This window comes from Rattus rattus, chromosome 1 (genome assembly GCF_011064425.1).
Source record: "Rattus rattus isolate New Zealand chromosome 1, Rrattus_CSIRO_v1, whole genome shotgun sequence".
Lineage (NCBI taxonomy): Eukaryota > Metazoa > Chordata > Mammalia > Rodentia > Muridae > Rattus > Rattus rattus.
In genome coordinates, this window is record NC_046154.1 from 4851433 (window position 1) to 4867549 (window position 16117).

The 16117-nt window shown below is 51.3% G+C and overlaps 2 protein-coding genes and 1 long non-coding RNA gene across 3 annotated transcripts in view; 1 reads left to right on the forward strand and 2 right to left on the reverse strand.

The window, feature by feature from the left end:
- The window catches only part of LOC116891772 (ubiquitin-conjugating enzyme E2 R2), a 618378-nt gene that overhangs the window by 479935 nt on the left and 122326 nt on the right, over positions 1-16117 (reverse strand). The window lies entirely within an intron of this gene.
- Positions 3841-9156, forward strand: Vwa1 (von Willebrand factor A domain containing 1). The gene is made up of 4 exons (XM_032892747.1): positions 3841-4049; positions 5219-5776; positions 7425-7703; positions 7781-9156. The coding sequence occupies exons 1-4, from the start codon at positions 3977-3979 to the stop codon at positions 8116-8118; spliced, it is 1248 nt and encodes a 415-aa protein (XP_032748638.1). The 5' UTR covers positions 3841-3976; the 3' UTR covers positions 8119-9156.
- LOC116891837 lies at positions 15032-16116 on the reverse strand. Its single transcript, XR_004386863.1, has 2 exons — positions 15904-16116; positions 15032-15813 (listed from the first exon to the last, which is right to left on the reverse strand). It is a non-coding gene; the product is annotated as an uncharacterized LOC116891837 (long non-coding RNA).

Below are 16117 nucleotides of genomic sequence, written 5' to 3' on the forward strand. Positions count from 1 at the left end.
CCAAAGCTGGGGGTCCCATGTCAGGATGGAGTATTACTGTTCAGCTAGTGGTACATTTGGGGCTTGTAGTCTATCTCTGATGGCTGCTTTCCTAGAAGCATGGAGTCAGCCGTCTTTGCCTCACCTCAACCTCTTCCAGGACTCTCCTAGTACTCGGAATCCCATCAGCCCCCTGTGGTCTGAAGGCTACGGAGCCTGGCTTGCTGCCTCTGTCCCAGCCCAAGCATCCGGCTATACACGTGCACTTTTACCCATATCCCTTTGGCTCTTGGCATTTGCTGTCGTATCTGCTTGTGAAGTTTTCCTTCTCAGAACTCCTACACAGGGGACCTGAACTTACACAGGTCTTACACAGTTAAACCTTTTTTTTTTTTTAGGGAAATTAGGAACAATGTGGTAGATTAGCCTGGTCTACAGAGTGAGTTCTAGGATGTCCAGGGCTACACAGAGAAACCCTGTCTTGAAAACTCACCACCACCACCACCAAAAAAAAAAAAAAAAAAAAAAAAAAAAAAAGATTTGCTTTAGCTCAAGATCTCACAGTGTTTCAGTTCAACGAGGTGGAGAAGGTGTGGTAACCCCAACTCAGACCGTAGCAATGGAATGTTCTCAAAGACCTGTCCCCAGGGCTATTTCTGCCAGTTAAGCACAACCCCCTACAGGTTCACAGATGCCTATGGTTTCATGGCCGCTAGCTAGCTAGGGAGGGAGTGTTGAAAGCAGGAGACTGGGGGATCATGTTAGATCCAAATCATAACACCCAGCATGTTTGCTAGCATAGAGCTTTCTTGCTCAGTCCTTATCTGGCAGTACTGTGAGGACAGACCTTGGCCCAGTGCCTGTTCCTCTGTGCAGAGATAGAGACTTGGTAATAAAGGGAAGGCTTGCATTTATTCCATGCCCAGGTTGCCCACCACACCATTTTTGTCCTCCTCGCCCCTCTCGCTGAAAGGAAAGTGGGTTTGGGTCAGATCTGGACCCTGAGGATGAAAAAGGACCCTCGATCTCCAGACCCAATTCTCGGGCTCTGGTGCCTGCCTCAGCAAAGCTGGTCTAAGAAGAAAGCATAACAGACAGCAGGAGGGAGCCAAGAGCCCTGTTGCTCTGGGCCGCTGCTCCCTCACTGCTGTGAGATGGGGTTATAGGCCTCCAGAAGCTACCTCTAACACTTCCTGCTTTTGTGTTCTGGTATGTGCTTGCGTTTTCATGTGGGACACAAACAACGGGGCAGGCCGGATGGATGGACGGACGGACAGTGGTGGCGTTTGCCTTTAATTTCACGCCTTTAATCTTAGCAGAGACAGGAGGGTCTCTGTGAGTTCGGGGTCAGCCTAGTCTATAGAGTGAATAGTGAATTCCGGGACAGCCAGAGCTACACAGAGAAACCCTGTCTCAGAGAGAGAGAGAGAGAGAGAGAGAGAGAGAGAGAGAGAGAGAGAGAGGAGAACAATGACATTTGAGGGGTGCTCAGATCAGGCTGGTCTGTGGGGGATTGCTTTGTGTGTAATTGGTGTAGGAGGACCAGCACACTATGGACTTTTCCGTTGCCTCAGCGAGCGGCCCTGAGTTGTATAAGAAAGCTAGCTAAGCGTGAGTCAATGACCAAGCCAGCAGCCTTCCTCTGTGAAAAACAACCAAACCAGCATGACAAACAGCAGCTCACAGTTAGGGTGGAGGGGCAGCTCTGTCCTCATCTGAGGTCAAGGGTCAGGTCAGAGGCCCCAGGAGCTGCCCTTTTCCCTGGGGTTGAACATGACCACAGCCATCTGTGGACAAAAGGCCCTTCTCTGCAGAAGCCTGACTGTGGGAGGGAAGGAACATTCCCTTGGTCCTTGGTTGGAAGCAAGCAGACTTGCTAAGAGCAGTGTCTCTGGGTTTCAGGAAACCCCCACCACCTACCTGCAGACAGACAGGGCAGGCCAGCTCTTCAAGGAAGTGAGGCACAGGGCCTCCCTGTCCTGAGCTAAAGCTATGGGGGCGGGATAGATTTAACATCAAGGGCAGTCTTTTCTTGGGTTCCTAGATTGACAGAAACAAGCAGGGGCAGTCCCTGGAGGCTAAGGACTGAGGGATCAAGGTCGCCCTGCCCGGGCACAGCTTTGCCTGTGACCACATTTCTGCCCTTTCCCTTCCCATGAGCCTGTCTTCCAAGGCTTCTGGGCTATTGTGTGTGTGCTTCCTTTGGTGTCTGCCTCAAGCCCAGACCTGACCCTGACCAGTGCACCCCTGGCAAGTCCCATACCCTCTACGATGTCTGTGTGTCTTCTGAGGGTGGGGAGAGCGTTACAACACAAAAGGATAATATTTTTCTGGTGGCTGAGCAGGGGGTGTGGATGATGGGAAGGGTGTCCCAAGGAATTTGGCAGCAGAAGCAACTTGGCCTGAGCCCAAGTCAGGCAGGTAGCCCAGCTTGGATAGCGCTTGGTGGAGACTGGGTCTCTTGTGCCCTCTCCATCTGATGGTGAGGCCAAAGGAAGGAGAGAGCCACTTCCCTGAGTCACGGCCAAGAAGACCTGATCATTTTTTCCAGAAGGGTTGGAAATGGGGCAGGCTGAGGTATGACGGTAGGCTTGAGGGCTATGAGCCTCTCCTTCCTCTAAGACCCAGCTCCCTGGCACGGCAAGCCTGAAATAAAATGAATCTTCCGGATACCCCATGTCCTCTGCTGGTTCACACTGTATCTGGAGCTGGAGGTTGTTGGTGGCCCCTGGGTGGCACAGTCTTTGGGGGGACTCACCCACACTGTTCTCATCCTCAAGACTCAAGCAGACGCATCAAGAGCTTTCTGGTCCATTCAGAGGCCTGAGGTCTGTGGAGGGAAGCCAACACCCAGTGCCAAGATTCCCGGCAAGCGGGTGGGGGACGGCAGCGGGACATAGCTTTTACTTGTTCCTGCAGTAAGCGTCTCAGGCTTGGCCGTGTTGCTTCCTTTTTTAGGCAAAGCCAAGCTCAGGCACAGTCCTCAAGGCCCCACAGTGTCTCACCTGCCAGAAATGGAGGAAGTAAAACCATTGAGTCCCATCCGTCCTCCCTGCCGAGCATCCTCTTGCTGAGAGTGGGAAGGGAGGGGACATCCTGCCAGACAACACCCCCTCCCAATGTGTGTCTCCACCCCAAATACTATTACAGGAATTATTTACAGGAAAGCCCTCCTGAGGAGCTCAGTGTCCTGTGGACAACACTTGTAGACAGATTCCTTTGGTCTGGACTTGGCCCTGACTGCAGGATCCAGCTTTAGGTCACCAGTGGGTCTCTGGTCCTGCTGGGGTCTGACCTGGGTGTAACCCTGGGTCCGGTTTGGGTAGTGCATAAGACAGCAATAGGTCACCATGGTCACACTGGATAGGTTCTGACTCCCTGACTTCCCCTTCTGTCTTTTCCTCCAAGAATTCAATTGAGAGTTCTGGCTTTTCATTCTGTAAAAAAAGCTTCTCATATGCTCCTGCTCCTCTGAAGGCAGCGTCCTTGCTGGTCAGTCAGTGGAGAAAACTGGCTGCTCCTCCAGTTTACAGCCAAGCTGGGTCCTTGTTTGAGGGAAGGTTGCTTCTTTGTACAGCCCTACTTCTAAGTTTCTTTTGTCTTGTAAGGCTCTCTTGTCTTCACGAGCTTTGCAGATCAGGAACTGCGGGGGATGGGGGGGTTAAGGGGTAGGGGGAGAGGAGAGAGGTGGAGAATATGGACAACACATTATCTCAGCCTGCAAAAGAGAGATGGGAATGTTTGTCAGCGCATGCCCACACCTAAGCGCCTTTGTGGCTGCTGCGTGTCACCGCAAGTCTGGGACCGCTATGGCATGCAACACCGTGCAGCCGGTGCAGATTGGCCTTTGCGCGCGCGACTGAGTGCACGCGCCTCCAAAGCAGGGCGTGGCCGCGAGTGGGTGTGGTTTCTCAGAGGTGGGTGGGGCCTGACTCACGGTAGGAGGGCAAGTTAGCTGCCAGCTGTGGTCGGTCAGGAGCCCGCCACTCCAGGCGCGATGCTGTTCTGGACTGTGCTCAGCATGGCTTTGAGTCTGCGGTTGGCACTGGCGCAGAGCGGCATAGAGCGCGGTAAGTGTGGTGGAAGCCGGATTCCAGTTCCTCACAGCCCATCGGCTGCTGTTCAAGCGGGTCATGAACTGTCCAGGTGCAGCCCCCGGACGAGTGGGTGGGAAGGTCCGGGTAGCGGGTGGGGCACACACCAGCACCTCAGCCACCTGCGGTGGACACTCCCGGGCATTCTTGGTGACTCAACTGAGCTAGAGCTGGACTTGGAGCGCTGAGGCCACGGTCTCCCTCGTCCCGTCCTGCCCCGCCCCGCCCCGCCCCGCCCCTCAGGCCTGGATTATGGAGAAAGATGTTTAAGAGGCCTCCCTGACTCAGTTTCCTTACCTCTGAAAGGTCCCTCAGTAGAAAGGAGGTAAGAATATTGGAATGGCCCAACCAGGAGGGGGAAGCCCCAAAGCCAGGACTAGATTCAGGCACCTTGAGAGCTGCTGCCTATTTGAGACTTAGTGATGGAAGGTCTCATCAGTACCTCAGCTGGCTGGGCAGAAAGAAAAGGGGATAAAAGGGGAGGCTCACTAGACAATGGTTGGGTCCTCAGGCTGCTGCGGGTGGTATATCCAGCTTTCTTCGTACAGATGAAGCAGGGGATAGGGGCCAGAGGAGGGGAGGGGTGATGTCATTTGTAACTGGTCAGGGCCCAGCCTGGCTGTCTGGTGGATATGAAGGGCTGACTGTTCAGTGTGTGGTCTTCCCCATCTCTTCACTTATGCTCTCCCATCCTCTCCTGTTGTCCCGTGGTCTCAGAGCCTATTGCTTCACCTGGAAGCTGAGTTTCCTAGCTTAACCTCATCCTGGAGGTGCCCTTCTGAAAATCAAGTGTAAGGGGAACAGTGCATGTGACTCCGGCCCCTCCTGGAGGCTATATACAGAAAGCTAGACCTGCATGCAGTGTCTATTGAGGACGGGGGTCAGGATTTCCCTACAGAAGGAACACGAGGACAGCCCAGGATGCCCTGGGCACATGAGCATTGCACAGTTGGGAACCAGAGGAGAGTGTGGGCCTTTTGTTGGCTTATAGCCCCATTCTGAGGATTCTCTACCATTATCTTTGGGCAAAGGCAAACATGTGCTTAAAGAAAGTTCAGGCCTTTGTGGGGAGGGTTTCTGCCCTGGGCATGGGATGGGGTTCTTGGCAGGGCTACCTGGACTGAACTCCTTGTCTTTCCCTCTAGGTCCCACAGCATCAGGCCCCCAGGGGGACCTGTTGTTCCTGCTGGACAGCTCAGCCAGTGTGTCACACTATGAGTTCTCAAGAGTTCGAGAGTTTGTGGGGCAGCTGGTGGCTACGATGCCTTTCGGACCCGGGGCTCTGCGTGCTAGTCTGGTGCACGTGGGCAGCCGGCCTCACACAGAGTTTACTTTTGATCAGTACAGTTCAGGCCAGGCCATACAGGATGCTGTACGTGTTGCACCCCAACGTATGGGTGACACCAACACGGGCCTGGCACTGGCTTATGCCAAAGAACAATTATTTGCTGAGGAAGCAGGTGCCCGACTAGGGGTTCCCAAGGTACTGGTGTGGGTGACAGATGGGGCCTCCAGTGACTCTGTGGGCCCCCCTATGCAGGAGCTCAAGGACCTGGGTGTCACCATCTTCATTGTCAGCACTGGCCGAGGCAACCTGTTGGAGCTGTTGGCAGCTGCCTCAGCTCCGGCTGAGAAGCACCTACACTTTGTGGATGTGGATGACCTTCCTATCATTGCCCGGGAGCTTCGGGGCGCCATTATTGGTAGGTGAAGAGGCAGAGCCTGGGAATCCCTAGGTGACAGCTTGCTGCAGGTGGAGGAGCTGGGTCAAGACCAGGGAGAACCCACGGGCCTGGTGCCTTTGAGTATGTGACAGTGGGGAGGTGGCTCACATGTTCTCTGCATACTGTCAAGAGACATACTCCCACTGGGTGCTTGCGTGTACCCTGACGCCTGGGCCATAGAGAGACTGTGGCAGGTCTGAATAACCACTTCAAGAGGGGACTCCCAGGCATGGGAACTCCCAGGCCAAGGAACCGAGGGTTACTTTGGGTGGGGTATGTGTGTGGGGGTGCTAAATACCGAGGATAAAGGAGGTCTAGTGCTCCTTCAGGGGTCTCTGCCTATGGTATCACGTGCCTCTGTGTATATCCAGGCCCACCATTCCTGGAGAAATGACCAAATAGTTCAAGGATTGTCTCCTATCTGTTCCATGCTAGGGAGCCACAGTCAGAGAGGGGTTTGAGATGGTTTTCACCCAGGACTATTGTGGGGTCTGCTGGGGAACCCAAAACAAGGAAGATCCACTGTAGGACCTAAGCACCTCCTTTCTTCTGGACCTCTGATAGCCAGTTCCCCGAGGAGGAGGAAGGGGCTGGAGACTAAGGGCCTGGTGTTTGGCCCAGCCTGTGGAGGGCACAGAAGAATGCTATCACTCCAGGGCAACATTCTTACCAACTCTCTTACTGCAGGTTAATCATCTACACTAAAGAGGAAGGTGCAGGCCTATGGGTTGGAAAGGGGTGAAAGGTCTACCTCGAGAGATCGCCTAAGGACATCTCCTGGTAGACCCTGGGCCCATAGGCCCAGATGAACCTGGAGGGGGCAGAAGGAGAAAAGGGTATCATCGGAGATAAATATTAGGGTGGGGACATCTGTCACTAAGGTCAGAATGTGACTGGGAGGTTGGGCAGGAAAGTGAGTGCCCAGCTGACCAACCTTAGCACCCAGCATCAGCAAGAAAGTCAAGATCTCGATGGCCTACTCAGACTCACCTGCATGTTGGTTGGCTGATGGCTGGCTGATCATGTGTTGGTTGTCACTGCCTTCATTCTGGAGTCCCCCTCCCACTCTCGGAGAGGAAGGCCTCACACTCTGCTCACTCTTAGGTCCAGTTGCTTCTGGGTTGTCACGTTCCTACTACCCCAGTAGTCTCCCATCTCCTGGCTGCAGCTTCTGGTCTATTTCTCTCCTCCACGACTGTTCAGAACATGTCTATCTCACTACAAATTTTGTGCTGGCCACACGGTCTTGGAGGACTGGACCTCTGTTCTTAGATAATATTGTGAGCGTTGCCACCTTTGAGGGACCTTGATCCAGGTTGTTTGTCTGGGTGAGGAGCAGCCACTATATCTTATAGGTCTGTGTTTGGTGTGAAGTGGGTAGGAAAGTCTATGATGGGGCCTAGAGTTGGGGGACTCTGTCCTTCCACCACCCCAGTCAGAGTTTCGTTGTCATTAGCATCTACTGGTAGTGAATACTTACCTTGCTCCTGCCTCTTCTTGGCAGAAGGCCTCATCTATTTTATTGAGTCTCCAACTTTCGGGTCCTCTCCAGATGAGTGAGAGCCCTATTGGGTGACACAGAGAAGGTCACTTTTGTTCCCTGACCCCAGCACTACACCATCCTTAGATGCGATGCAGCCACATCAGCTTCATGCCTCGGAGATTCTGTCCAATGGCTTCCGCCTGTCCTGGCCGCCCCTGCTGACAGCGGACTCTGGTTACTACGTGCTGGAGTTGGTGCCCAGTGGCAAACTGGCAGCCACAAGACGCCAACAGCTGCCCGGGAATGCTACCAGCTGGACCTGGACCGAACTCAACCCAGACACAGATTATGAAGTATCACTGTTGCCGGAGTCCAATGTGCGCCTCCTGAGGCCCCAGCACTTGCGAGTACGCACACTGCAAGGTGAGGCAGGGGTACCTCATGGGAAGGCAGGGTGGCATGAGAAGGACACTCCTCTCAACCATCCTCTTCCTTTGCAGAGGAGGCAGGGCCAGAACGCATCATCATCTCGCATACTAGGCCGCGCAGCCTCCGTGTAAGTTGGGCCCCCGCACTTGGCCCGGACTCCACTCTTGGCTACCATGTACAGCTCGGACCTCTGCAGGGCGGCTCCCTAGAACGCGTGGAGGTGCCAGCTGGCCAGAACAGCACTACCATCCAGGGCCTGACGCCCTGCACCACTTACCTGGTGACTGTGACTGCCGCCTTCCGCTCGGGCCGCCAGAGGGCGCTGTCGGCTAAGGCCTGTACGGCATCTGGCGAGCGGATCCGTGTCCCGCAGACCATGCGGCCAGAGGCCGGACTGCGGGAGCCCTGACCTTCCTGCCTCGTCCACCCGAGGGGCCCTCTTCCCTAATCCAGTGAGAGAGGCACCGCTGCTCGTGGTTTTTCTTGTGGATGGAGTGGGGTGGGGAGATGGGGTGCTGGTCCTACCTTTGACCTGCGTAATTCCTCCGGTCGTTTCCCCACTGGTCATCACCGCCCTTGCCTGACTCCCGGGAAACCTGTAGCAACCCTGGTAGCCTCACGCGCAATGACAATCCTCTCCGGTTGCCAGTGGAGTTGAGCACACGGTGGTCCTTGGGCAACGTTTGGCGAGGGGATGGACAGTGTTTGAGGTCAGGTTGAGACCCAGGAGAAGCATTCAGGAGAGGAGGCCACAGAGTTTTCTACCTGTGCCAAAGACTGGGCCCTCTGGTGGCAAGGACTACACATGGCTTGGAGAAAGTGTCCAGGACCCTTCAAGTCCTGCCTGTGCCTAGAAAGTGGGTAGGAGAAAGGGAGGAGAGAGTAGTGTAGGCAAGGTTCCCAAAGACTTCCTTAGGGCAAGGAAAGGTAGGGAGAGATACCGGGAGGCTGATGATATTGCCAACTAGTTTTCATCAAGATTTTCTGCCAGCCTGGAGACCAGGATCTGTCAGGGTCACTGACTCTGCCTTCCTGCCCAGGACCTGCACTGGGCCCCGCTATCAGTGCGGGGGGTGCAGAGTCTTCACAGGAATGGGGGATGAGACCTTGGCATGTAGTACCTTGGGGATAGGAGAGCCCTGCCGTTACAGACTTAAAGGGAGTCTCCTGCTTTAGTGTAGGGAGCAAGGTGCCATGCAGGTGGGCTACCTCCTGTCATCACTACTGCCCTGGGGCATCTGACAGATACCTAAGGGTAGTCAGGAACAGGCTTCCTCTCCAGTCCCTATGTACGCAGAGCCTCTCCTCCCCAGAATCTCTTTCCCTAACCCAAGCTTACTTCATCTCTCTTCCCCACTAATGATCCAGACTCTAACAATAATACAGTAAGCCAGACGTAAACTGTGCCTGCAGTCTCATTAAAATGCTTTATTTTTCGTCAAAACTCTCCCCAACTGTGTACATGTGTGGGCAGCATGAAAGGTTGGTGTACAGGGTTTGTTATGTCTGGGGCAGGAGGGGAGCCGGGTCTGCAGCATCTGATCACTCAGCTTTCTGCCCCTCCATGTTCCCTGCCACCTGTGTTCCAAGACCTCACATCTGCAGCCGGGAATCTGATGTTTGCAGTAGGTGGAGTGGCTGCTGCTACACTCAGGGCGGGAGGCTTTCTAGGGGTGTCCCCACCACAGCCTGCACACTGCTCAGCCCTCTGCATACATGCTCCCCTTACACTACTTTGGCTACTAGTGAGATCCAGGAGAGGTGGGGTAGACTTTGCATATGAGTGGGGCAGAGGTGGCTTTCCTGAGATCTTGCCTACTACCTACTACCATTTCCCAGGAACCCGAGGGAGCATTGTAGGGCTCATCCTGGACATCCAGAGGAGCTCTGGCCATGTATTGGATGTGTTGTGCATTTGTGGGAGGTGACTGTTTTTGTGATGATGGCTTCAGATACAAGGCCCTAGCCTGCTTATGAGGCAGAATCCACTGTGTGCTCGGGAGGGGTAGCCTCTCTCCATGCTTTCTTGTCAGGGCAGGAAGCCTACGTGTGCACTTACAGGTTTCATGTCCACACCCTTACCTATTGATCAGTAGTTGGCTATAGAACTCAGAGATTTCTTGTGACCTCAATTACCAGTCCAGAGTCTGAGGCTATCCGTATGCAGGACAGATTTACGTTTGGCATGCTGGCCCCACATTCCACTGAAATACAAAGTTCCTCCAAGCAATTGGCATCTCCCATTCTGTCTGTTCAGATGACTGTAGGTCAAGGTCTACTGGCCGCTGGAGAGAGCCACACGGAGTCTCTGGGCCTGCTTTACACAACACTGAGCAGGTGGCAGGAAGAGTACCAGAGGGTCGTTATTAGTGTTTATGGTAGCTTCTGTTAATAGCTAAAACTCATGAGAATCTGAGAACTACTGTCCTGAGAAAGCAGAATGGGCAGAAGAGACATAACTGATGGCCAGAGTTCACTCCACACAAATCCTTGGTACAAGCCCATCTTGACCTAACACCAGCACCATCTATTTTCAGGTGGTGGAGGTGAAAGCCTGCACTCCCATCAAGATAACACAGAATGCTTCTATTACAGCCCTCATCTCAGAGGAGCTGCCCTCACCACATGGTCCTAGGCACATCATAAATTTCTAAATTTAGTATACATTTTTTTTTTGTGGTGGGGGTGCGGTTGGGAAGGTCGGGTTTGAGACAGGGTTTCTCTGGGTAGCCCTGGCTGTCCTGGAACTCACTTGGTTGACCAGAGATCCACCTGCCTTGGCCTCTCGAGGACTGGGATCAAAGCCATGTGCCACCACTTCCCAGCAATCTCTGAATTTAGTATACATTTCGGATTAGCGCAGGTCCTGAGGAAGTCTACAGGAAACAGGGTTTAAACTTCATTTGCCAGACATGTGTGACAAGCGTCTTTATCTGCTGAGCCATCTTGCTAGCTCCAGGAAGCAATAGAGTGGGATGGGATTTCCTGAGCTGTTGGTCACACAAATGCCTCTGCCCCTGTGCTTCCTCTGGTGCCAGCTCTATTCTCTCAGTGTCTAGGGTGATGAGCAGTGGCAGATGCCATCCGAAAGTTAACATACATGCCAAGAATGGCCACTCCGTTTCTCAATATGTGCCAAAAGTGCCATAAAGGCTTGGCTATTCTGTGGTTGCTCCTGGTTGAGATCCATGCAAAATGTGAAGCATTCAGGAAGCTGGTGGGGTGGGACAGAGAATATCCTAGATACTATGAGGCAACCGCAAGGGAGGCTGCTGCAAGTGCTGGCGCCCACGTCCTTGTGACCGTGCAGAGGATTCACACTGCAGAGGGTAGTAGTGATGAAGGTCTCTGCTCCCTAGCTTTTGATGTTCTTGGGATGAAGCTGTTTATGAGAAGCCAGATGGTGGGGCAGTCTGGAGTCTAGGCCCCCAGGAAGTGGGACGTTCGAGTGGCTGGGCAGTCAAGGACTACTCAGTTACTGCCACCCTGGAACTGGGCAGTCTATAGTAATAGTAATAAAGGCTGTTAAACCCCTAGAATTGTAGCCCTGAAGATAGCCTTCTGCTGGGGGAGATAGGACAAGACAGGAACCCTGAAGCTCAAATGCAACAGCTGTGTCTTTCCTGCTGTTTTGTTTGTTTTTTGTTTTTTTTTTTTTTTTTCTGGGGATGAATGAAGTGATCTTTCATTGTGTGGAAAAAAAAAGTTCTGTCTGGGCAGTGGTGGTACAGGCCTTTAATCCCAGCACTTAGGAGGCAGAGGCAGGCAGATCCTGACTTTGGGGCCAGCCTGGTCTACAGAGCAAGTTCCAGGACAGCAGGGGCTATATAGAGAAACCCTGGGGTTGGGGATTTAGCTCAGTGGTAGAGCGCTTGCCTAGCAAGCGCAAGGCCCTGGGTTCGGTCCCCAGCTCCGGGAAAAAAAAAAAAGAGAAAGAGAAACCCTGTCTCAAAACAAAGGGAGGGGAGTTGGAGAGATGGCTCAGTGGTTAAGGGCACTGGCTGCTCTTCCAGAAGACCTGGGTTCAGTTCGAAGCACCCACATGGTAGTTCACAGTTGCGTCTAATTCCAGTTCCAGGGGACCCAACAGACACACAGGCAGGCAAAACATCAATGCACACAACACAAAAACAAATCATCTAAAAGAGAGAATGTTTCATTAACAACAAAAACCCACAGGGGGAAAGGGTTCTTTCTTGCTTTGGCAGGGCAAATACTAAAATTCGAATGATACGGAGAAGATTAGCATGATACACAAATTCGTGTGATTAGCATTCCGTATTTTTAAAATAAATGAGAATGAAGGGGCCAGAGAGATGGCTCGGAGCCGGTTAATATCAAAGTATGGTTCTGAGCACCCACACTGGGTAGCTCACAATGACCTGTCATTCCAGCTCCAGTGAAATCCAAAGTCTTTGCCCTCTTTGGGCACCTGCATTCATCTGTACCTACCTGCATAAAGATATATATACACACATATGCATACTTAGGAAGAAAACGAATCTGGGGCTGGAGAGGTGGCTCAGTGGTTAAGAGCACTGACTGGTTTTCCAGAGGTCCTGAGTTCAAATCCCAGCAACCACAGGTTGGCTCACAATCATCTGTAATAGAACCCAATGGAATATTCTGTTGTGTCTAAAAAAACAGCAGACAGCTACAGTGTACTCATAATAAATAATTCTAAAATTTTTTTAAAAATATTTATTTACTATTTATAAGTGCACTGTAGCTGTCTTCAGACACACTAGAAGAGGGCATCAGATCTCATTACAGATGGTTGTGAACCACCACGAAGTTGCTGGGATTTGAACTCAGGACCTCTGGAAGAGTAGTCAGTGCTCTTAACCGCTGAGCCATCTCTCCAGCATAAAAAATTCTTTAAGAAAAGAAAGAAAGAAAAAAAAAAGCCAATCAATGTCATATCTTCTCTAGGAGGACAGTATGGTGAGAGAGGTGACCAGACGAACAACAAATGGTTTTAGGTGGGAGCAGGACCCAGGTGAGACAGGGTGTTGTGGGAGGTGTGAGGTCTCTCGGGAGAAATAGGGCAAAAACCACCACCAACTTCCTAGCACAAATGCCAGTTAGCTCATTGCAATTAGATATGGTCTTGCAATCAGAGAGCTCTTTAAAGAAGGAGCCATCAAGGGTAGAATTTCTTGTATACCGTGTGGAAGCATCACCTGTCAATAAAAACCTGAGGGCCTTTTAGCTAAGGCAGGAAATAGGTGCTGGGAGGTCAGGGAGGGAAAGAGGAACTCTGGGATAGAGTCAGGTGCAGGAAGAGATTCGCCCCAAACTCTGAACAGACAGACGCATCAAACTAAGGAGAGGTAACCAGCCACGTGGCACACAGAGAATACAATAATGTTTTAAACTAGTCAGGGAATGAGCCAAAGCTTATGTCCTAGACATTTATTCATAAATAATTGTCTCAGAGATATTCTACATTCTATATCAGACTGTAAGGTATAGAGTCAGCTGCTCAGAGGGAGGGGCTATAACTCTGCCTTCTTAATGGTATTCAATCAACCTCCCAGTTATGTAACACAGGGTCTTGCCAATCAACCCAGACTTGTCTCACTTTCTTTTCTCCTTCTCTTTCTTTTCTTCTTCCTCCAATGCAAAGTCTTGCTATATTGATTAGGATAACCTAACTCCTGGGCTCAAGTGATCCTTCCACCTGCATCAGCCTAATGCTTCAATATTATGTTTAATTTTAACAGTGTGTGTGTGTGTGTGTGTGTGTGTCATGTCCTGTATGGGTTTATACATGTACCTGTGAGTTGAGAGGCTTCAATTCCTTGTAGCTGGAGTTATAGACAGCCAGGACAAGCCTGATTTTGTTTCTGGGAATTAAACTCAAGTCCCCTAGAAGAGCAGTACATACTCTTTTTAGTCATAGAGCCATTCTCCAGCCCCACACTTTTTTTTTTAAAGATTTATTCATTTATTATATATAAGTACACTGTAGCTATCTTCAGACACACCGGAAGAGGGCATCGGATCCCCATTACAGATGGTTGTGAGCCACCATGTGGTTGCTGGGAATTGAACTCAGGACCTCTGGAAGAGCAGTCAGTGCTCTTAATCGCTGAGCCATCTCTCCAGCACCCAGCCCCACACTTTTTTAAAGAGTTTTATAAAGGTTATGAGCTTACCGAATGCAGCAAAAGGCTGAAAGGTGTGTGGCTTTAAAAGCTCTATCTACCTTCCTTACCCATCTAAGCTCAAAGGCGACTGCTATGAGAGATGTGGTCCATTAAAAACAAACAAACAAACAAACAAAAAACCTTTATGGCTACTGAGTGATGTCTGGCTATTGCTAGGAAATTCATTTGGTTTTGTTGGGGAACAGGGATCACAGGTAGAATAATCTTAGGATTTAAATTTAAGACAAACAGAGGCCTACATCTTTAATCCTGGGATGTAGCGGATTTCTGAGTTCCAGGACAGTCAGATCTGCAGCTTAAATTCCAGGAGAGCCAGAGCTCAAAGAAACCTTGTGGAAGACAGTGACGGAAACAGGGCTAGGCTTGCTTATAGAGCCAGTTATACAACGCACTTGTGGGTCTCATGTCTTCGATGATCTTTGTTTTGATGAGAGAGGCCCAGCTAAGAACTTCTCTTGGCATTCCTCTTGGTCCCTCCTACAATGTCCAAGGCCGTGTCTCTGTTAGGTTGTCACCACTGCTGATTTGTTGGTGTGTCCATGAAGTATAAGTGGGTGAACCTGTTGCTGTTTTTCATAAATATTTTTTAAAATGTATGTGAGTAAATGTTGCTCTCTTCAGAGACACCAGAAGAGGAAATTAGATCCCATTACACCTGGTTGGGAGCCACCATGTAGTTGCTGGGAATTGAACTTAGGATCTCTGGAAGAGCAGTCAGTGCTCTTAACCACTGAGCCATCTCTCCAGCCCCAGAACTGCCGCTGTTAACCTGTGAAATGAACTATCGATTTCCAGACAACATAGATGGGAGTTGTTCCAAAGAACCATTTCTAAACTTCCCAGTATCCTTTTGTTTTCCACTACCTCTGGTAGATGGTGGGCTATGAGGGAGGCTACGGCGTTTCAGAACCATCATTAAAAGTAGGATTTTAAAAATTTAAAGTTATAAAAAATAAATAAACAAGTAAAATTAAAAAAATAAAAACCCTTAAGCTTTTTTTTTCTTTCTTTTTTTTCAGAGCTGAGAACCGAACCCAGGGCCTTGCGCTTACTAGGCAAGCGTTCTGCCACTGAGCTAAATCCCCAACCCCTAAACTTCTTTTCCAGTCATTTAAAATTGTCTTTTGTCCAGTGTTAAAAACCAGTCCATTTTGTGGACTCAACCAGTTTAATGAAAGATGCCTGGGGCCAAGACGCTGACTTTGAGGAATGTGGGTTCCCTAGTGACAACTGCCTCTGTCCATGCTTGCTTCCTCTGGCCCAAAGGTTAGGTCAACCAGCCACTAGGTTCAGAGCAGGCACCTGGCTCAGCAGGTTCCCAAGGAGCGCTTAGTGGCTAACAACCACAAGCCTGGAGCACCAGCCCTCACTCTAAGTAGCTCCTCAGTGTAGTGTATCCTCTGCAGACTTTGGGAGTCTGCTTGGCTTTCTGGCTTGTACTGCGAAGCAGCATGCCATGGCCACAGTGGGTTGCCAAAACACCAAAGAAGGGGCTCAGGATACCGCCTGAGCAATAGTAGCAGAAGCCTGCAGGACTGCTTGCCAACTGCGTCTAAGTCTCTGCCCTTATTCTCTCTTACTCTTATTCACGCTTGGCTGTAGGAACCACTGGCCTAGAGACGTAGAGACGCCTACAGATTTGCAAGAATTCGGCTCAGAGAAAGCGTGGGGTCACAGCAGGGGTAGGCGGGCAGTCTTGGGGCACCGGGCTAGCGGCTTCACCCCGTTACCCTGCCCTTGATGCCATGACCTGAGGCAACGCGAGTCCAGAAGAGATTAGCTCCGAGAGCCCCACCATCTCCTTCAGGTGTTCCCTTCCTCTCCTGCTCTCTAGGTGGGACTCACAGCAGAAGAGTTCCGACCCTCCGAGGTGTGGGTCCAGTGTCTCTGATCTTCCCTGGCCTCTGTGGCTGGGGCGTCTCCATAAATGCCTAGAGTAACAGATACAGAACGTCCGAGACCCATAGCAATAGCACCATTGCTAAAAGAAGAGGACTTTTCTAGGATGAAGGCATACCCACCGCGAAAACTTTGTTCCTATTCTCTTGGTCCAGGAGTTCCGTCCAGTTCCGCCTCCTTAGACTGCTGGACAAATCGCGCCTCCGACGCCAATGGCGTCCCTGCCTCAGCGGCCAATCCAGTGGCCGAGAGCCCCTTGGCCTTCCTAAGTTTCCGTCGTCGAGAAGGAAGGGGTGTGTGTCGCGCCTGCGCAGTTAGTCGCGCCCGCGGCGCGTG

Excerpts from the sequence above, each read along its gene's own strand:
- Vwa1 (XM_032892747.1), top strand. The coding sequence starts at position 3,977 with ATGCTGTTCTGGACTGTGCTCAGCATGGCTTTGAGTCTGCGGTTGGCA. Across the intron at positions 5,777-7,424 it reads GCTTCGGGGCGCCATTATTG|ATGCGATGCAGCCACATCAG; the intron begins GTAGGTGAAGAG and ends CACCATCCTTAG. Across the intron at positions 7,704-7,780 it reads GCGAGTACGCACACTGCAAG|AGGAGGCAGGGCCAGAACGC; the intron begins GTGAGGCAGGGG and ends CTTCCTTTGCAG.